Source organism: Micropterus dolomieu, linkage group LG11 (assembly GCF_021292245.1).
Source record: "Micropterus dolomieu isolate WLL.071019.BEF.003 ecotype Adirondacks linkage group LG11, ASM2129224v1, whole genome shotgun sequence".
NCBI lineage: Eukaryota > Metazoa > Chordata > Actinopteri > Centrarchiformes > Centrarchidae > Micropterus > Micropterus dolomieu.
The window spans coordinates 17,062,351-17,084,266 of NC_060160.1; the positions used below are offsets into that span (position 1 = coordinate 17,062,351).

At 42.1% G+C, this 21,916-nt stretch overlaps 2 protein-coding genes across 2 annotated transcripts in view; one reads left to right on the forward strand and one right to left on the reverse strand.

The window, feature by feature from the left end:
* The first annotated feature begins 10,210 nt into the window (after window positions 1–10,210).
* arf6b (ADP-ribosylation factor 6b) lies at window positions 10,211–12,904 on the forward strand. Its single transcript, XM_046063025.1, has 2 exons — window positions 10,211–10,414; window positions 10,675–12,904. The coding sequence occupies exon 2, from the start codon at window positions 11,360–11,362 to the stop codon at window positions 11,885–11,887; it is 528 nt and encodes a 175-aa protein (XP_045918981.1). The 5' UTR covers window positions 10,211–10,414; window positions 10,675–11,359; the 3' UTR covers window positions 11,888–12,904.
* Window positions 12,905–20,437: 7,533 nt separating this feature from the next.
* vcpkmt (valosin containing protein lysine (K) methyltransferase) overlaps window positions 20,438–21,916 on the reverse strand; it is a 56,946-nt gene continuing 55,467 nt past the window's right edge. Inside the window, exons 6-7 of the mRNA XM_046062703.1 lie at window positions 21,722–21,841; window positions 20,438–21,606 (exon numbers count right to left, since the gene is read on the reverse strand). Of these exons, the coding sequence (XP_045918659.1) occupies window positions 21,505–21,606; window positions 21,722–21,841 (222 nt within the window). The 3' untranslated portion in view covers window positions 20,438–21,504. The remainder of the gene's footprint in view (window positions 21,607–21,721; window positions 21,842–21,916) is intronic.

Sequence of the window (21,916 nt, forward strand, 5' to 3'; positions counted from 1 at the left end):
GCCGAGAACTCCAAGCACAAGCCCAGAATAAACCAAGGCACAGCCCTGCCCCGCACCCACATTGCATATCCTAACTTTATACTTCAGTATCCAGAGGGTCCAACAACTGGCCGACAGAGAAATGGGGAAGCATGGATCTGAGGCTAACGAAGCAAACCAGGGACGCACACTGGGCCCTCCAAGCCAATGAGGAAATACCTCCCCCGGACTCCAATGCACAAACCAAACGCCCAGTAACCATCCAGAGACCCTGCACAAGGAAGGGGAAAAAAACACAATGCATCAAGATGCATCGACAATCGCCCCATAATCCCACCGCAGCCCTCCAAACCGCAACCGGATCAACCCAGAGACCCCCACGCCCAGAGACCCCCACCCCTAGTAGCCAGGGCACCCCGCGACCCCCCAAAGCGCAAAGGACCCCAGACCGCATGTCCTGGGGGAAGCTGCGCGCCGCCCTGAGGAGGAACAGCAGAAAGCCATGCCGGGAAGCTCCCCGCCGCCAGGGAGCGATAACGCGGGAGAACCAGGCCAACAGTCCCCCAGCCCAGCCAGAGGCATCCCTCCCCAGAGTGCAGGCAGAGCCAGCAGCCCCCGAGCCCCGTAAACCCGAGGCCGGTCTCATCCCCGGACTGGGGGGAGTCAACCACTCCCAAGGAGGAGCACTAAAACCCACCCTGACAACACCTGCCATGTGCCCCAGAGACTCCCGAATGTCCCCACTGTGAGAGAGCCAGCAGGGGGAAGCAGCGGGAGCCCCACCCCTGCCGAAGAGGGCCCAGGCGAGGAGAGGAGATAACGGGCCCCCAGGCCCAGGGACACACCACCCGCCCAGAAATGAGGAAAAGCCAGATGCCTGAGTCCCCAGACCCCTAGGTCCAGTAGGCCAGGGGAGCCACGACCCCCCAATCCACCCCAGACCAGGCAAGGCGAACACCAACTCCACGGCACCCCCGATGCCCCGGGGCTCCAGGGGGGTTTAATTGTCGGCTAATTGAACATTGCGAACGTGACACGAGATTCTCACGGGCGGCAAAAAAGAAACCAAACATGAGGCGATCAAAACAGAGTGGAGTGTGGGAGTATTTCAAATTAATTAATGATGACAAAGACGCCCAATGTTAACTTTGCGGTACTACGATTAAGTACAACAGCTCTACGAGTTCGCTAAGATACCACCTTCATAACTTGCATGCAGCCGTTTTGCAGGGAGGAAGTCTGTCGCCTTCACAACCTACAATCGCTGCTGTGGTGGGAAGGCGAGTATGTGACCACAGGAAAGCGGAGGGCATTACTCAGAGGATTTGCGGCATGATCGAAAAAGATATGATGCCAGTTAGCACCACTGATGGTGAGGGATTTCGGGAGTTAATACAGTTCATGGAGCCAGGATATAATATCCCTTCTCGAGCGACCATAACTACCCACTTGGAAGCTCGCTACAAAAACAAGAAGGCTGAAATAAAAACACAGTTAGCCGCGGCTAATGTGGCTCTGACGACGGATTGTTGGACGTCACTGACTACAGAAAGCTACATTACAATCACTTGTCACTACATTGAAAACGACTGGCAGGTAAAGTCAGCAGTCCTTCTCACGGAGAGCCTCTCAGAGAGACATACAGCTGATAATTTAAATAGTCCGTGTAATAGCCTGTGTGCATGACAACGCTCGGAACATTGTCTCAGCAAACAACCCCGCACGAGTCAGTTGGAAATCAGTTTCTTGTCACGATCCTGTCCTGTGTGCTGTGTTTTCGTGTTTTCTTTCTGAGGGTTTGGGTTTGTAGCGACTATTTAGTCTGTGTTTCGGTTCAATGTCTTAGTTCCCAGTCTGGTATTTATGTCGTAGTATTTACTCCTTGTCCTTCTGTGTTGTGTTTTTGATCTGTTATGTAGTCTGTCTGTGTTTTGGGTTTCAGTCAAGTCTGGTGTCTAGTTTACTCTGTGTGTTTGTGCTGGTTGGTCTGTTACTGTCTGTGTGTCTGGTTTTGTGGTTATCCACATCTTTAAGTTACTTAGTATCTGTCTTGTCTCGTATCTTAGTTCTTAGTCCTGTACCTTAGTTTATGTGTTAAGTGTTCACTCCCGGTCTGTGTACTTCTGTGTTTTGCCTATGTCTATCTGAGTTCTGTTTTATCATTGCTTCAGTCTGTGTTCCTTGTTGTTCATGAATGGTGTTTTGCATCTGCGTCTCTCTGTTCCCCCCTGCTGTCTCTCTGCCTGCCTGTGTGTCTGTTTTTCCATGCTGTCTCTCTGCCTCGTTAACCCTGATCCCAGTCACCTGTGTTGCTCCCACCCTGCTCGTTAGTCCCTGTGTATAAATGTCTGGTGTTTCTGTTCATTCCCTGTCTGGTCATTGTCGCGTGTAGATGCTCTGTCTTGTGATGTTCTGCCTGCCGGCCGGCCGGCCGGTGTCACCCTGTTTTCTGTGGATTTGGATTTCTGTGTTCTACTCTTTGTAAGCGTGCTCGCCTTTGGTTTGTTTATTAAAACCCTTGAACTGTACCTGTCAGCCTTGAGTCCTGCATTTGGGTCCACCAACCTGCCTCACCACACACATCCTGACATTTCTTGCTTTGCACATACTTTAAATCTGGCCGTCAACGACGGATTCGCTGCTGGTGTCAACTGAGTAATTGCAGCTGCTGGCAGGTTGGTCAAACACTTCAACTACAATAAAACATCAATTGAGCAATATAACATACATTTTTATTCAGTATATAAGCAATATTTAGTTTTTTATGTTAAAGACACTATTGATACCGTGAGAAATTTACATTCTCAGGAAAATAGCCACTTATCAGTTAATTGTTGATCGATAAGGTCAATCAACTAATGAATAACTAATGAATTAATCGATAATTTGCATCTCTAGTTGTGACACAGGCACCCCACAACTGTCAGGTAGTGGAGCCTCCCATCGTGCCCTTCCCATCCCCAAAGCCCTCTGTGTCTAATGTGTAATTAAAATTGAGGGGCGGCCAGTGGAGGAGGAAGGGTGAGGCTGCAATAAAGCAGCCCCACCCACCAAGGGCCCTGCAGCCTGCCCGCCCCCCCAGAGTCCTAAGGGTGTATGTAGTGAGACATGACCAAGGGGGAAGGTGAAGGAGGTCATAGGGAGGCTAGAATGGTCCTCCCCACTGGGACCAGATTCCTGACTGGCCCCATCATTCAGTCCCATCCCCCACCCCCCCTAAGCAGGAGGACGCCAAGTCCCTCCAGCCCAGGGCTTATAGCAAGAGCCCCTCTAGCACCGGCAGCACCCCAGAGTCAGCGACAACCCCGCCCAGCCCCAGGACGGATCCAGGGGGGCCCAGCCCCCCAGCGCGCAGACCCGACCCAGAGGTTCCAAATCCCGAGCCCCAGACCCCCACACACCCCCGAGGCAGCTCAGCGTAGCCCCGACCCAAAGCCCATTTGTAGTCATTCTAAAGGTATTTAAACATATCTGCATCTAGAAGCTTTGGTCTGGACTAATGGATAGATCTGTCTCCCACTTTAAGTGTGATGGGAGTAATGTAATGGGAGAGGGATTGATCTGTCTGTTTTTTAACAGTAACATGTATACTCTTGATAACAGATTTGGAGGTGAGAGTTTAAGAAAGTCTGGAGGTAGATCTAAGTCCATTATTTTATCCTTAAATCTAGAATGAATTATGGATTTAAACTGTTGAAATTCCAAAAATCTATTATGACTAATTCCATATTGTGCCACTAGATCCTGGAATGGAATAAAGTTACTGCCTTGCATTACATGCTCTAGATGTCTTATCCCTTTGTCATACCACAGTGGGGAATTTAGTGTTTTCTTATATTGCAGGATGTCAGGATTATTCCAGATTGGGGTAAATCTGCATGGGATAGGTGAAGACCCAGATATTTTGAGAAGTTCCCACCAAGCTGCCAGGGAAGTGCTTATGTTAATGCTTTTAAAGCATGTATGACCTTTGATGCTGGAACTGATGAATGGCATATCGGAAATTTTAATTTCCTTATAGAATGTTTGTTTACGTGCATCCATGAGTGGTCCAGGGGGCTCTGATTGATCCATTTTGAGATATATTGTAGTCTATTGGACAGGAAGTAATGATAAAAATTTTGGCAGTTCTAAACCACCACAATCTTTTGCTTTTTGCATAGTTTTTAAACTGATTCGTGGGGGTTTATTTTTATACAAAATTTTTGAGATGTTTGAGTCCAGTGATTTTTAAACCACAGCAGATGGTTTGGTGGGTAACACTGAAAACAGGTAATTGATTTTAGGTAGGACCATCATTTTTATGGTGGAGACACCGTACAAGGTCATCCTCTATTGATTTAAGTAAAGGCGTGTAGTTTAGCCATGTCAGTTCTGACAGCCTGGAGGAAATATTGACACCCAGATATTTAATATTCCCAGGCTTTAGCGGTGTGGTAAATATACTCTGGAAATCACACTTTACAGGTAAAACTATGGATTTACTCCAGTTAATGGAGTAGTCTGAGATGGATGAGAATTTATCTATAAGTGTTGTCTCAGAGAAGTTTGTGCGTTTAGGAGGAAAAGTAATACATCATCTGCATAAAGGCTTATCTCGTGGTGTATATTTTCTGTTTGAATTCCTTTAATATTATATTTGTCTGATAGAAGCTGCTAGCGGTTCCATAAAAATAGCATCTAAAGAAACAACTGTAGTTTCCAGGTTATGAATAGGGGCATAGTCTATTACGTTAAGTAGCCTGCGTGTATTGTTGGTGGAGTGCCTGCCCTTAATAAATCCTGTTCGGTCATAGTGTATTATACCAGGAGTGACCTTCTCTAACTTTCTTGCTAGGGTTTTGCAGATGATTTTAACTGGACGGGAGTGTGGGGTCTTTGTCTAGTTTAAGGAGCAGGCTGATATTAGCAGAGTTCATTGTTGGAGGCAACATGCAAGTACCCCTAATTTGCATAACCATCCTATAGAACATGGGCGAAAGTATTTTGTAGAATTCAGCCGGAAAACCATTTGGCCCAGGGGCTTTATTATTCGGCATATGTAAGAGAGCTATCTGGAGTTCAGCCATTGAAACAGGTGAATCCAGAGCCCTGATCTGTTCATCATCTAACCTTGGCAAATCTATATTGGTCAGAAATGCATTGATGTTAGAGCTAGATGGATCAATTTGTGATGTGTGTGTATATATGTTATAATCTCTGAATGCATTGTTGATTTCTTCTGGGTTATAAATCAGATTCCCAGCTGAGTCATTTAAGGAGGAAATTGTTATTTATTCAATTTCAATTGGCTGGCTAAGAATCTGCTGTATTTATTGCCATGTTCAAAGTTCTCCAGGCGTAGTCTTTGCAACTGAAATTGGGTCTTTTTATTAATAATTTCATTTAATTCAAGTTTTGATTTTCTCAGATCATTCAGTATGTGTTCCTGTGGGGAGGCAGCAAGGGTAGTTTCTAATGTGTTTATTTTTTGTTCTAGCTCTAATTCACAAGATCTTTTTTTTGTATTATGAATAGGAGAATTTACCTCTCATGACTGCTTTTGCTTCCTCCCAAAGAAGATATGGCAAGGTTCCTGGCAGGTCATTAGTTTCCATATATATTTCCCACTCCTTTTTGAAATAACTTGTAAAATCTAGATCTTTAAGCAATGATGCATTAAATCTCCAACTTCTAGTTGGCCGTGTGACCCTTTTTTTAGTAAGAGTGATAGAAACCGGTGCATGATCGCTGATAGTGATAGGGTGAATCTGAGTGTCAGTAATGTCTGTCATAATTGAGCTGCTAACCAAAAAATGGTCAAGGCGAGAATATGAGTGGTGGACCGGTGAAAAGAAGGTATTCTCTAAGAGTGGGGTGGTGAGAACGCCAAACATCGCAAAGACCAAAATCGCTCATGCATTGTTTAAGGATGTCTGATTTCCAAATAAGGTGACCACCTGCCGTACTGAGCCTGTCAACTGCTGGATTACATACCAGGTTGAAGTCCCCTCCTAATATAAGAGCTGTGTCTGAGCAAGCAGAGAGTGAGTTGAAGAAAGCATGAAAAAAGGAGGTGTCGTCAACATTTGGCCCATAGATATTAGCAATGCATAAAGGAGTATTTTGAATCGAAATGTTAACAATAATAAATCGACCCTCTGGATCTATAGTAATGGTATTATGATTGAAGTGTTTTTCTATTTATCATAATGGTGACACCCCTTTGTTTTGAGTTATAAAGGGCTGAGTACAAGTGAGGAAACTGTGGCGAGGTTAGTTTATCTGCTGTCTTGGATAAATGAGTCTCCTGTAGTAGGACAATGTCTGCTTGCAGATTATTTAGATGGTTAACATTTTTTAATCTCTTTTCCCTTGAACCAACTCCGCATACATTCCAAGAGGTGAGCTTAAGTGTGGTCATCATTCAACTAAGGAATGTGGTGTAGGCTAGTGTGTGCAGTGTGTGCTGTGTGTTGTATGCGCCTGCGTGTGCTAGCGGTGTGCCCGACTGTTTGTGAATTAAACAGTATAAAATGGTGCAGCTGATCGACGTGTGGCGGGGGAAGAGCAACATTAACAAAAAACATTGAAACAAACAGAAAACAGAGGAAAATACACAACATTATCGGACAGTCTAGTCAGATAACCACAGTATACTGTTGAGACGTGCACTGTATTTTATAACTATTAACCTGCCATATAGGGGGAAAGAATTATCGCATAGTGATACAGTTCATCTGTTGCAGGATTGTCTCATATCTTAACAGAGGAGGAAAAAATAGAAATGCTTAATTTACAAGAGAGCCTGGATAAAATGTATAAAAAAGAAGGCAGAAGGAGCTTTTATAAGGTCTCGGAAACAGTGGTTAGATGAAGAGGAACAACATTGTTCATATATCTTCAAACAGGAAAAGTATCATGCAAATATGAATACCATTAATGAATTAAAAATTGGCAACTCTATAACTGAAAGGGATTTTGTGACCTCCCCTTATCCCTGGCAGAAGTCAGTGAGTGTTCAGAACTGTTGTAAGACAACAAGTCCCCTGGGACAGATGGTTTTCATCTGAATTTTATAAATTGTATTCCCAGCAGATGGTGCCCTTCTTACTGCAGGTATTACATGAAAGTGTAGCCAATGCATTCCCTTGGAGTATGACTCAAGATTGGATTACTTTACTCCCTAAACAAGGGTTTGCTTTATATTGATTGGCGTCCAAATAACCTCTTGAATAATGATTACAAAATTTTGGCCTTGATCTTTGCTAGAAGAATAAAGTATTAGATTCTATAATTGATGAAACACAATCAGGCTTTATGCCAATAACATATCTCCAAAACATTAGACTAGTCTTGGATTTAGTTGAAGGGGACCCCTTGGGGACAATAGTGTTGAAGATGAAGTAATAAAGCAAAGCTCACAAAAGAGAGCCACTACTGGTGATCATCTGGAGAGTCTCATAATTCCTTGGTTTCTCTCTCACATTCACAAATAGAGCGATGATTGACTTTAGTTATTTGAGGCTACAAAATTTCTCTGATTATCTAATATCATGTGGGTGAGTAGCATGTCCAATCTCCATTTCCTCACCTCAGGAATGACAAACTGGCCAGCAGTCAGCAGCACACCCAGTAGGTTGTCTCTGCCATCATTTAGATACACACTCAACTCACCTCATAGATAGGCACCTGAAGACAGAACATGTCTTATCTTGAAATGGCAGTTAATACTTTAAAATGCTGCATACACATTTTGTCTTTGTTTGCTAGAGGACAACAGCTCCTACCTGTGAGCCGGTGAGAATGATTGGTTTGCCCAAATGTTCACACATAAAGGACAGGGCAGAGGCTGTGTAAGCCATAGTGTCTGTGCCATGAAGGATCACCAAACCATCAAAGTCTTCATAGTTTTTCTGGAGTCAGACAAGAAAAAAGGCCACATGATGTGGTTAATTTTAGATGGCAACATAAATACAAATGAGCTATACTAAATTAAAAAAAAATACTAAATGAGCAATGGGAATATTATATCATTGCTTTTAAAAGCATAAATCATGTGATGTTTGTTCGGGAATGGGGTCATCAACACCCTAACACTGAAATGGATCCAGCAGCAAGTACCTCAATGTCCATTCCAATTCTGTGGTCATATTGGAGGAGTCTAGCAAAGGGCTGTACTCTAATATTGTGTAGATTATCCTCTTATTGTCTTTACTCAGCCTGGAGAGAGAAGTTTCTATGAGTGTTTGTTCTACACACAAATGTAATTATCATAGTTACATACACAAAAACAAAACAGGGCAAACAACCCAAAACAAAACCCAACCCTCCAGAATCCAAAGAAAAAACTGAGTAAAGTTTTATATTATGTATGTTATATAATTATGTAGATAATATTGATGTGCAGTGGAAAAATATCGCTCCCAACAGCCAATCCCTATAGTTACAAAGCTTCAAGCTTATCTGGGTACTCCATCAAACACAAGCTTGAAGCTCCTCACTGAAGGATGAAAAGAAGCACCTGGTGACTCTGTGTATCAGGGTCCATGGTAAAAAGTGGGCAAGTAGAAAAGTGGAGTTTCAGCTGCACATAAAGACAAAGTAAACAAGTCAATTGATCTAAAGTTTATTTTCTAGTATTCAGTATCAAAAAAAATTTTTAAAGTTGAGAAAACTCAAAATCCATTTTAATGTAAATAGTTTTATCCCGTGTGTTTATGACTTAAGAACAGATGAAAAAAGGTTTTACTCTTCCTAAGCTCCTTAATTTTCTTCTGTGAAAAAGTTTTGTCAGGATAATTTTTGTTTGTAATACCCATGTCTGCCACAAGAGGGTGAAGTGGATCATGTTCTGAAGAGGACTAAAATCATTTGTTTTCTTCAAAGTGAGTTTTTATTCGTCTATGCACTCTAAACAAAAGGTACAAAACAAAATAGGTAGAAATGTGTCAGTAAGTTATGTAACATTACTTTCATGTCTTTTTTTTTCTTTACTTAAACATGGTTGCAATCTATAATCAGTGACATCATCAATACCATAAGGTACACAAGAGTAAGTTCAAAAATGGCAATTTTAAAGGTAAAGGCTACAAAGAAATTGACAAATGTGCCTGCATTCATAGTTATTTCAAGAAATATAGCCTATATTAGGCCACTGGCTGAACATCAGAATAATATTATGAAATAAGATTAAGGCCCTACAAACCATGTTTGCCCACACATGTGCTTATACTTGTTTGGCTTGAATAAATATATTCTCCAAACTGTGTGGGCGTGTACAGATAAAATGGAACACAGTCATCATTTACAGTATTTTTCCCTGTGCTTTTCCTGCTATGATGAGTCAAAAAGTCATTCCCTTTTAATGTGCTGATATCACGGATTGTAAAGTGGTGTGTGTATTAGTATTGTCCGGACAGCACGCAAAAAATGGATCAATACCAACCTTAGCTATGAACGACGTTTATATGGTTACTTTGTAGCAGTTTGGTGTTAATAGCACACGATTTCATCAAATGGCCATAGGTTCAACTGAAACAAATTGGTGTGTTTAAGGTAGTACTGATAAGAACCATCCAAATAAACATTCAGCTAATTTAGCTAATTGCATAGTTGACCTATTCAAGTTAGAAGCTGATTTCAAAAAATCAAACATTTAACAGTGCTTGTTTTTAAAACTGGAACTTCACTAATAAAAACATCTATTTGGCACTGTGGATGACTTTTATAGTGAATTAGTGTTTTCAGATAAAAAGCACAGACATTTAATGCCAGATAGTGCTTTTATCCACATGTATGCTGGCAACAAAACTGGCAATAATTTGTTAAATGAGTTTAACAAAAGACAAGATTGTCTTCGTCGCCACAACAGATAATTGTCAAGACAAATAAAAGGAAATGCACAAAATCATAGCGTACATGGGACTGACTTTAGGTGACCTGTAACTGCCACAAGGGGGTGATGTTATCCTTTACATAGCCTACACAGAGTCACTAGCCTTCACATGAAAGAAAAATGAAATAGTGAAAATATTATCCATGTCATGTAGCCTATTCCCGTCATTTCATTTTCATGGTGGTCATTCCAAAATAACCTAAAAGAAAATACTAAAGTCGTAGAATAAAGCATAACGTTTCCTTCTAACATTACTTACTGTTAACGCTCAGTATAACGTTCATTAATACGTATATACATGATGTACAAAGTAGTAACGTTACATTTTATTTCATGCCAGTTTGGGTACTCCATTGTCTAACGTTGTCCTATGAGCAGTGGATGCCCCAGACAGTGAGAGCTGAACTAGGCAGGAGCAGCTGAATGAAGTAGACGGGAGGAAGTGGCGGTTAATGCAGCTCCACACCTTTCCGGTGTAGCAGCACTGCGACCAGCTCGACTTAAAGGAGAAAGGAGAGAGCTGGGTGTATTTATCGAGACAGGAGGGGGCGATAGGAGGTGAATTACTTTATATTTCAATTAAGTGTTTATGTCAGAAAGACGTGAGCCAAACATTTTGTCACTGTCAAACGTATTTTATATCCAGATATGACTAGTTTGCAACAGCTAACTGCCGTTATCTAGTTAGCTTAAGGCTAGCTTGCTAGGTAACAAGCTAGCTAATGTTAGCCTGCTAGCCTTCTTTAGCAGCCACGAGCGGTAACGTTAGCTTGCTAATTTGGCATGTCTGACCCTCCTCCTCCTAAATGTGTTTTCAGGGGGACGAGAAGAGGAGTTTCAAGAGTGGATACATGTGTTGCTGAGTCACCGAGGGGGTTTCTTTGAAAAACGTCCCTTCCAGCACGGTGAAGTTACCCGGCGCGACGCTTGATGGACTAGCCGCAGAAAGCTGCTTTTCTCCTCCGGTAACCGTGAAGAGAACAAGGGCGCACCCGATGAGGAGGACCGCCAGACACAAGCACCAGAAGGAATTCATAAGTACCGCAGCTTTTTTCGGGGCCTTGTATACACGCTGTGTCTGCTCCCTGCAGTCTTTAATCGCCACGGCCTGTCTTTGTCACGCAGCTTAATGTTGATTTGGGCAACAAAATGAACGTCCTGCAACAGCTGCTAAGTTCTTAGTGTAACCGTGCCATGCTGTGTACAGGCCCTGCAAACATTGTGGTACTCTGAACGTAAATGTACTTCACAGGACGCACAGACTCAAGTAAAAAGTACTGTTTTATAGGATAGGGTTTAACATGAATGTGCATTTTTGAGTCCGTCCCCCCCCCCCACACACACACACACACACACTCACACACACATATGCTCTTCACTGAGTCATGTTTTCACAAGTAAGCCCATGAACTGAAGCTATAGTCAAAGTGAATAATTATCTGCACGGTATCAGACATTTCTTTTTCTCGTTAGGAACAAAGTATTTATGCACAAGAGTTCAAAATGGGGAAAGTGCTCTCAAAAATATTTGGCAACAAGGAGATGAGAATATTAATGCTTGGACTTGACGCTGCTGGAAAGACAACAATTCTTTACAAACTGAAACTCGGACAGTCTGTCACCACAATCCCCACGGTCGGCTTCAATGTGGAGACTGTCACCTACAAAAATGTCAAGTTCAACGTCTGGGATGTTGGGGGCCAAGATAAGATTCGTCCTCTGTGGCGACACTACTACACGGGCACCCAAGGGTTAATTTTCGTGGTGGATTGCGCGGACAGAGATCGCATCGACGAGGCAAGGCAGGAACTTCACCGCATCATCAATGACCGGGAGATGAGGGATGCCATCATCTTGATATTCGCCAATAAGCAAGACCTTCCCGATGCCATGAAGCCACATGAAATCCAAGAGAAGCTCGGATTGACCCGCATCCGGGATAGGAATTGGTATGTTCAGCCCTCCTGTGCGACCACAGGTGATGGACTGTATGAGGGTTTGACATGGCTAACCTCAAATTACAAATCTTAATGATTGAGTGCAGACTGTTTTAGGTCAAAAATATGATAACATTGCAAGTAACAAATAACTTCTCAAAATGAGTATGGTTAAGAAAGTTGATTATCTCCCATTTATTTTTAATACTACGTTTTCCCCACAACTAATTTATCTCTTTAACTGGATTTGCTGGCTTAAAGTTTGCTTGTACTGTAGCAGGCCTATATATCCCATTCATTATTTTGGGGATTGCTTGATGAATATTGAATTAATTGGTCCTAAAGCAACAGATCACCATGTTTGCCTATTCTTTTCCCTGTTTTGTATAATTTTTCTAATGAAGCTGATGTTTTTATCTTCATTCTTGGGCTAAAGTTTGTTTCAAGGTGCTTCAGTCTGTTGCATTGAGCTTGGATCTTTTTTTCTTTTCTTTTTTCTTCTGAGGTGGAATCTTTAATTTCATGTAGCCTACGTGAAGGACTTTGACATTTGTCTTAAAGTACTGTGATGAAAAGTATTTCTTCTCAATGGTATTGACCAGAAATTTTCACCATTGCTTACATTTCATTGTCATCAGAGGGGGGGAAAAAGACTCTAGACATGTTTTGTTACCCTTCGAAATCACCTTATGTGGACTATATAGTTTACAGATTGACCTGATTTGTGTCAATTCCTGATACATAATTGTGCTGAATATTCAACAAATAGGCCTCCAGTAACTCTTAAACATGCTTGTCAGGGTGCATCTTTAATTTTGGGTAACATGCAGTCAGTAGACGCAATCTTTCCAAAGGAATGTCATTCAGCTCTGAGCTCTCTCAATCTGATACCACAGTTGATTAGTCTCAGTATTGGGACATTATATGATAGCCTATATCTGTAGCATGAGTACGAAAGTACAGTAACCCTACATCAGAGTCCATCTGTCGTGCAGTCAGAGGGAGCTGTGTTGAAAACACCCAGTGGTGCAGCTCTTACTCCTATTTTGACTGGGGGAACCATGTACAGAACAATGTCATTGTAATGTCTTATTAAAAAAGTGATTTTAAATCTGTTATGTCTGGGGTTTTTCTTTAAGGATTAAAGGCAGTGTGCATGATTAGGCATGCAAGTAATCAAGCCATTTTATGTTAGGTGAAAGTTTGATTTATTTATAGCAGAGTTTAATATATTAATGCTGTTTTTAAAAAAAATGTTTCAAGAATGCTCATAGTTTAAAGTCTGCAGCGTTAAATTCTCCTGGGTTTTAGTGCTGGTGGGCAGATTCTTCATAAATGGTTTATGTCCACCCTCAGACTGAGTGGCTGGCCTCAGTTCCCTTGCCGGCAAATGGGAAAATGTACATAACAGGAAGTCCAACTGCTGGTCTTTTTGGGAAAACAACAGAGCCACATGATAGTTTGCATGAGAGTTGGAGGGGCAGCGGGGAGATGCAGCTGAATTGTGAATTCTTTTTGAATGTTGCGTGTTTGTTGTGGGCTACAGTTGAGTTGATGCTGAGCTGCCAGCTGTAACTTCCTGAATTTGCTATTGGTTGGCAATGGTAAAAGCAAGTCTCAGTTCTTAAGTGGGAATCATGACTGTTCAAGTTGACTAATACAGAGCTGGTGTTGTTAAATGAGAAACATAAGTGAAAGTCCTCACTTGAGTGGTTTGTGATGGTTTAAGTGATGTGACAGTTTACCAGTAGGGTAACTTGTGAAGAGATCCCAGCTGCTAATCAGACCATCTGCGCAAGTAAATCACATTTTCATTGCAAATAGAAAGTTGAGGTATTTGAGTAAAATATTCCTTTTAAAAGTTGAGTTGAATTTGTTAGCTCAACTGTTTACTATTGAGTCTGAGACAGACACCACTGTGGAGGAATGTTCTTATTTCCATTAAAGCTGATTAATGAGTGTTTTCACTCCCGACAAAGACAGGATTGATGGTGACAAATGGTGTGACTACCGCGTTGAGTGTTACAGAAGATTATTTAGTAGTATTCTGCAGATTCTGAAGGGTTTTTCCACTCAGTATACCGAAGGGCACTGTTATTGCTAGGGTTTTACACATCCACATAAAAACTGGCACTATGTGCACTGTTCAAAAAGCACAGTTTGCATTATTCTAGTTTCATTTACAAGAATAGGATGCATGCTCTGTCTCACAAGGATATACAAGTAAAGTATTTGCAGCATTCACTGACAGACCCAAACATTTGGCTGTATAATCACGGTGGCATTTGCTGTGTGGAAAATCTGGTGCTCAGCAAGTTGCTGTAGGAGGCCTCAGGATGTTTGCTTTAGCACCACAGAGGTTTCCGTCAGACAAGTCAGGTGACACAGACAGATAGGACTCGGCTGGTACAGAAGATGTTTCACACAACCTACACACGTCTTGCAGTCATGATAACAATGCTCCATTAAAAAACAAGACAAAAAAAAGGGCTCATAATTGATATTATCATTAAGAAACACTGCAAGTCAAGAGAGTATCCAGGCTACTGAGGGTATTTGTAAATACTTGCTTTCAGTAAGGGCTTTGTCAAGGGGCCTCCATTAGATGCTGATGGCAGTTTAATTGGGCTGTAATGGCCACTTTGCTTCCCACCACTTCATTACAACCATATGATCCTCACATCTTTATTGGTAACACCGGGGCCCCTGGGGCAAGGACAGAGACTGTAAGCAAGCTTTTATGACCTTTCCTCTGTAAAGATGAGAACCCCTGGCCCTTCTGTCAACTCCCTCTGTGCTCGGCTGGAATTCCTGAGAGGAAAGGTTAGGAATGGGTTTCAGGAATAGAAGGAAGCTCATTAGGATGTGCCTTTGTGGAAGAGGTCTCCTTCTTCTTGCTTATGAAGTGTTATACTGGTCAGCCTTTGCAAAGCTGGGGGTTGAATAATGATTGTGCACATTGCAGCCATAGACTGTATATAAAAAGATTGCAGCGTAGCAACAGGTTCTTGTAGCGTCTCACAAATGAAACTGACACGACTGATTCATAAGTCATTAGTGTTATCATTCGCAAAATGAGAAGCCGGATGAAAGTAAAATCTTGTGAGACATATTTATCTTAGGCGGCCAGAATGCCTGTTTGTTGGGGCTGTTGCCGTAACAACGCCCTCTGCCAGTGTGGCCTGGTGGTTTTGGTATCACATAGGTGACTGATTGTGCTGCAAGTTTCCAGCCGGTTCCTCTATTCTACATGGAAAGAGGAAGAGTGGGAAGAAATCTAAAGAGAAGCCACTCTCTATGAGCAAAATTCTGCTATATTGGAACCCACTGACTCGCCCCTTATTAGTCAACTTAACAGAGATTTAAAACAGCTCAGGAATAACCTGAAGACCTACAAACTGGGCCTGAACTGTTTGTGGTTTTTAAAGGTGTGGTTTGTCTTCCTCACTTGTCTTCACTTCCTCTTAACTATAGCTACAGAGCAACATTTGCACAGGTAGCACTAATATGATACAATTGTGAATGTAGTCATCGCTGGCTTAATGTTGGCCTACAGTTAAACAGCCACACCCAGCTGGATATTCACTGTAGGATTAGTTATGCACGCAGACACAGATATTCTGGCAAACACTGTCATTAAAGCGGTTTATTTATCTACCAAATGGCAGGAGGGAACACCTACTCTAAGCCACAGTTCACACAGCTTGGTTCAGTGGCTGTATATCCTCAAGGGCAGTATAACAGACTTTGGTTATGAAACTTCTGCCTGTCTCTCTGTCCCCTGGTTAAGTCCTCTGCACTTTTGGTAGCCTCTTCAAGTGAGCTGCTGAATAATGATCTCACGCTCAGAAAACAGGTCCGGAAGTGTCTGGAAGTTGTTTCAGGTTTCCTGCTGAGGTTAACGTTTTCAAATGCCATGCTAAACGTAAACCCCTGGCCGCTTTTACACAGATGCACCCTGTTTATATTGTCAGTGTGACTTGAGTTTGTTTTGACTGCAGTTGTTTCAGTGCAGGTTTTACCTATAAATGTGACGGTTTTAATAGGGGCTATGCTGTGGTATAGGCCAGCTAAATAAGGTTGAAAATGTGAGGCTGTGAAGTCCAAGGTGCACTCTGGGCATTGGTCCAAAATACATTCCATTCATATCTGCGACTCAAGGTTACTTGCTGTGGTGAAATTACGAATTCCGAGAACCAGAAAACTATTAAGAAGGGTTGGAAGTCCACATGACATAACCAATTTGTTTTTTAATGGATAGATAAAGTGCTCATACAAGCATTAACTATATAATTTAAGCCACTAACCGCACAGTTTTGTTGCTACAGTTTCACTGGCCTATAATCATGTTTGTTTTTTCACTTTAAAAACTATCCAATCTAAGTCCCATTACATTTTTTAAGCCTTGGGGCTTCTATTTATATTCTGTGATGTGAAAACCTGAAATTTGTCTACATGGTTCCTCTTGAGAATTGCAGGATGTTTAACACAGCTGTGTGAGAGTGTGGACCTGTTTCTCCCTTGACTCCTATGCTGTGTTTTTCCAGCTGTAACACACGGAGTGTAAAGTGTGATCATAGCTGAGAGTTGACCATCTTGCCTTCAGATGTAAGCAGAGCTACAGTATAGGAGAAGGAGGGGCAGACATTATAGATTGTGCTGCAGTCTCTTGCCCACAAGGAACAGAAATCTGAGTATGTCAGTTTCTGAAACAAAATTAAATTAATTGGTTTTTGAGATTGCCCAAGGCCAGTGCACAGAGCGCAGACCTCTGCCATGTGGCGTTTGGCTTTACATAACCTCCTCAACACTCACAGAAACACCGACCAGCAAGTGTACAATAACATAGACCGGAGTCATTCACCCAGCAGCAGTATCCACCAGCCACATGTATTCACTCACGGCCTCCACAATCTTACTGACAGAATGATGAAGATCCATCCAAAGCAACCTCAAAGGCTTCCCTCAGCAGCTCGCCACCACACTGCCACGCTCCATGACTGACTAGATCTGTATATCTGACAAGATCGCTGTAATGGAGTCATTGTTTGGATTGACAGTGTGTCTGGATGAGACAACAGTTTGGGCTTGAGAGGAGAACTCAGATCTTTGGCAAGACAGGCGCTGCTGCTCACACACACACACACACACACACAGTCCAGATTCCGACTACTGAGAGGTAATGACACAGGGAAACGCTACACTCACACATACACACACACACATGCTGTTTCTATCCCCTCTGCAATTCTCCCCTTGGTGCGGGGCCGCCACACGTCCTAATGATGACAAATACATCATTGCACTAGAATGCCGTGGGGACAGCAGTCACAGGCAGTCAAGTCTCCACGAAACCTGTCGTCGTGTTTCAGGCAAGGGATCAATACAGTATTACATTTTTACTGATTGGAGTCAATCCCTCATTGACAGGCACACTGAACTATGTACAATACATATGTCACTGTCACTACACACAAAGTTTATTATAATGGTTTTAAACCCAATACCTACAAAGACTTATAGGAGTCATAAATGTTTGCGTTGTTTCATCGTCAAATGTTATTACTTTAAATACTTTTAATTTCCATGTACACAATCACTGGCATGTCATTGTGCTAACATTACTTAACAGGAATGGAAGAGGGGAGCAAGTGCGCACACAATGTTCTCTCAGTACTGGATTTGTGTCCCCTCTCAACTGCAGCACAGCTGTCTTAACAGCACCCCCGCCCTCCTCCTGTTCCCCTGCAGGGTGGCGAGGCGGGGTGGAGGTGGGTGGGGGGAGTTAGAGTTAGCATTGTGTTTCTAAAGGCTAGTTGTCCTTTCAGGCTCAGTTTCGCTGACACCGTACCACCTCTTGCTTTTAAATCCACTGAACAAGAGTGCCACAAATTATTAGCGTTGTTGCGCCTCATTATTTGAGATGGGAACAGAGAGCTGCAAAACAACACTAATCACACGCTTTATTTTGGAAAGGAGCTCTGGCCTGTTGTCTCTTTGTGCAGCATAAAGTTCAAAGCTCCGTTTGTCATGTGAAAGAGTGAAGTGTGCTGTGTGTGTGGTTTTGGGGGGGGGGATCAGGATCAGAGGAGTCACCCATTTGTACAGCCTTCTTCTATTTTTGATCAACCCAGTTTGATGTCTATTCTTGAGCCACTCCCTAATAGTTAGTGAGAAAATGAGTCTTCCTTTCTGGAACAGTGTCTCTTGGCTCCAGGCAGCGTGATGACGGTGACACAAAGGCTCTTCTGTGTCTCTTGGCTGTGATGCAGCAGAGTGGAGCACACCACACAGGCTGCATGGGAGTCAGACTCTCCTCCGCCCATCTGGTTTTGGAGGGGCGCTGCACAGCTCCCTCATGTTTTCTCTTTTTTGAGACGACCGGGGAGGATGCGCGTGGATTACGGAGTCCATGCAGATGTTTTTCACTATGTTTTAATGTGTACAGAGTGCAGACTGGCCTGGGGTTGTATTGCGCATGTATCTTAGAGATTACTAATAACTAATCACACGCAAAACGACAAAACAGCCATAATTAATTTCATCATTATGGCATAATTAATAAATGACCTGTTAAAGTAGCGCACTCTGTGGCCTGTTCAGCTACTTTTTTAGTGTTTCTGTGTTGTTCTTACTGCAGATTTTTCCAAACAGGTAAGAGTTATTCAACTAATAGCACCATCTGTTGGCAGAAAATTCCCCCATTCTGTCTTGGTGCATGCAGCATGTACGCCAAATATTCAAAACTGAATGTTTACGGTCACCAGAATCAACTGTACCTATATGATAGAACAGATTAGAGGCACCACTGCTTCACTGTGGGCTGTCCTCATTTACAGCGACTCTCCCTTTATTCCCCTGTAGTGCTAGCCTAATTAGCCAACCACAAGAAGACTATAACTACATTACTTAAATTATTTTTGGTTAACATTTAAGGAGGAGAGAGAACACCGGAGAGACTGGAAATTTGGCTGAGAGAGCTGTGGGTGGGCAGGGGGGATGAAATGTTGACACAGAACAGTGGAGCCCCTCTAATCTCCCCCAATAACCCCTCCAGGTCCTGTCCCTGCCACACTGGGGGACATGGACTTAATACCAGCTGTGAGTCCAATTAATTAGCAGAACATATTCTGGTCAAAGCCGAAGGAGACCTCATATCAGTAGTAGGATGATTCTGATTGTAGCAGTCCAGCTGCCCCAGGCAGAACTGAGAGGGCAGATGAGGGCCACGGGGAGTGATTATCATAAATGATCCACTGTAGTAGCCTAATTTTAGTAACTGTAAAAAGGCAATTAACCTAACTCTATTCCTCTTGTGATAGGCCTTATCGTCGACCAAAGCCACAGGGATTCAGGGGTTAGACTATGATTCAACCCAACCACACCTCTGTCTTTCTCCACCATTTACACATTTCCAAACATTTATTAACATTAACATCTATTAGTTAGGACAGGAAGGGCTGTGTTTGTACATGCACATGTGTTTTTCGATGTGCAGTTGACATTTATTGTATTTGAACGACGATTTAGTGTTCACAAAGCTAAAGCATGTGCTAAAAATTGGATTATGAAGATATACTTGTTTCTGTTTAAATAAAGAATTGAACCATTAAACTCAGGAATATTCATGGACCTGAAGCACTGTGCCATCACAGATGTTCCTGCCTTACACAATCAGCAGATTTCAGGCAAGTAGGTTAACTTTGCACTCCTGGATCCCAAAAGAGAAACACCAGCATGAGTAACACAAGGAGCATCTTTTTAATGCATAATCAAACATGGTTCCTGTTGTATTCCTCTATAAAGTGATTTCATTCATTTCATTATTTAATGGGACCTTTGGTGTTAACCCCGTCAACTTCAGCATTAACATTGTTAATGCTGAAGGTTATTTGGAGTGTTGTAGGCTACCCTGCTCATTACACTACAGCTCCACAGTGTAAACAGAGAGCAGCATGAAAGGCTGTGAGGGGCCCCTGCATGCCTGTGGGAGTACGGGGCGTACTTCATGGTTTATGCTTGAAAAAGAGCCGTAATCTTCCAGCTAATCTATGGCTTGGAGTGGAATTCCCCTCACATGGAGGGCAGAAGCTTTTAGGAGAGCTGTCCTATACTATGTTGGCTTCAGTGTGAAAAACTTGCTAAGCTACATAAAGATAAACATATGGATTCAGGATTTGAGTCATATTTTGTCTCCACAATTTAAATTCATACTTAATTCTGCAAGAACCAGCTTGGCCCTCATATTAATCTGAGCTAAACTACTAACATTTACACATTTTTTTTTTTATTTAATTTTAAGCAACTATTGCCCCCTAGTGCTCCAAATGTGCAATGACTGAATTTACATAACTCATTCTCAATTACAATAAATCCAGTAAGTTGTAAGTGAACCCTCTCTGACCATTTTTGGCTGTCACTAATTGCTCAGTTATCCTACTGTAATAACCCACTGTGTGTTTTATCGTGAAATCAGAAAAAAGGACAGTGCTCAAGAGCAAAAGCACAGCAAGACTCATGTTTGTGATTTCTTGCAGTTTACTGAGCTATAAGCGCTCTTTCATTTCATCATGCATAAAAACAAAAATAGAACAAACATTTGCAAACTAATGGTCAACGTCAAAAATCCAAACGAACACCAAGCAACGATTGTCCAGCCCCTTCCTTGTTGCTGTTTGTGACCCCTCCAGGTCAAACAACTCATTTTATTAAAGATGAGCACAGAAACAAAACAAACAAAAAACATCTAAAATCTTTTAGATAAATATAAAAAATCATTTTAATGTCACAGTATATCTTGCCTGCTCTTTTCCCCAAGAGACCAGACAATGAAAGTCATGATATTTTGTCTTCCTTAGTGACTGAAAAAGGTGATTTCTTTTGATATTCCTACAATGAAGTAGTCCATGTTCGACCATTTCTGGTCGGCTACAGTGTACATTTTCCATTGGGTGCTTGCCTATTTTATATGATGTATGGTTGAGACCTGTATGACCTATTCTCAGACGACTGATTATATTTTCTTCCCTTCGTTTCCAGCCGACCATCCTCCCAGCACCCCACATGTCTGTATATTATAAAGATTTCTACCAGTTTCATCCCAATATTCCTGCCATACTGATTGTGCATAATGTCCAAATGAATGTCTTTGCTTCAGCTTTGCTTAATGGAGTTTGTAGATCTTCATAATTGAGTGTTTGCTTGGCCAGAATATCCACCTGGTCAATCCCCTCCACACCTACATGAGCAGGAACCCAAAGGAAGCATGTAGATACACCATTCATTTCCACCCTGTACATTATAGGCAATATTTCATTGATGATATCGGTTCTAAATGAGGATTTTCCTGATATTATGCTTGTTAGTGCTGAATAATTAGAAACTAATATTCCAAACTGCTCTGTGGTATATACTGACACATGGTCTGATACTCTTCTTAATATTTAACCCATTCACTGAACTATATACTGCTGCACCTGCACACCCTGTATCAGGATCTCTGGAAATTGTTATTTTTTGTTTGTTTGTTTTTTTTACTTCAATCACACATCAAGACACTGTTTAGTGAAAATATTTTTCTTAATATTGTTAAAAAAAAAAGAGTGCAGTAATATTCCAGACATAACGGTATAGACTTTACATTTTCCATTTCACAGTCTGATATTTGGGTGGAGCAGTGATTACTGCGTGCGCAAATTTCACCACACAAACTCAGACTTTTCGGATGTGCAAGATGCGGATGTCTGGACTGCTAAACTCTGGGTCTTGCTTGTCTGAAGGAATCTCCTCACAACTGAAGTTTTGTTGCAGCAACTACAAGATAACACAAAAGAACACAATGACCCAGTGACAGGTGATGCCAAATATCTCAACTGATTAACATGTATTTATTAGTATTTACAAATCAAACACACAGTTGGGTTCTCACCTCAAAAAACTTCCTTTCCACTTTTGGATTGATGCCCTCGGTGCGTTGCTCATAGCAGCAAATAATGCAGGTCTCTGGCCCGGCAAGCAGCTTCAGGCTCTCCACCAGTGGAACAACTGACTGTGTGGAAATAATTGATGAGTCACAAATGAGAAATACAGTGTTACACTTCAAGTTTGTTCTGTTTTGCAATGA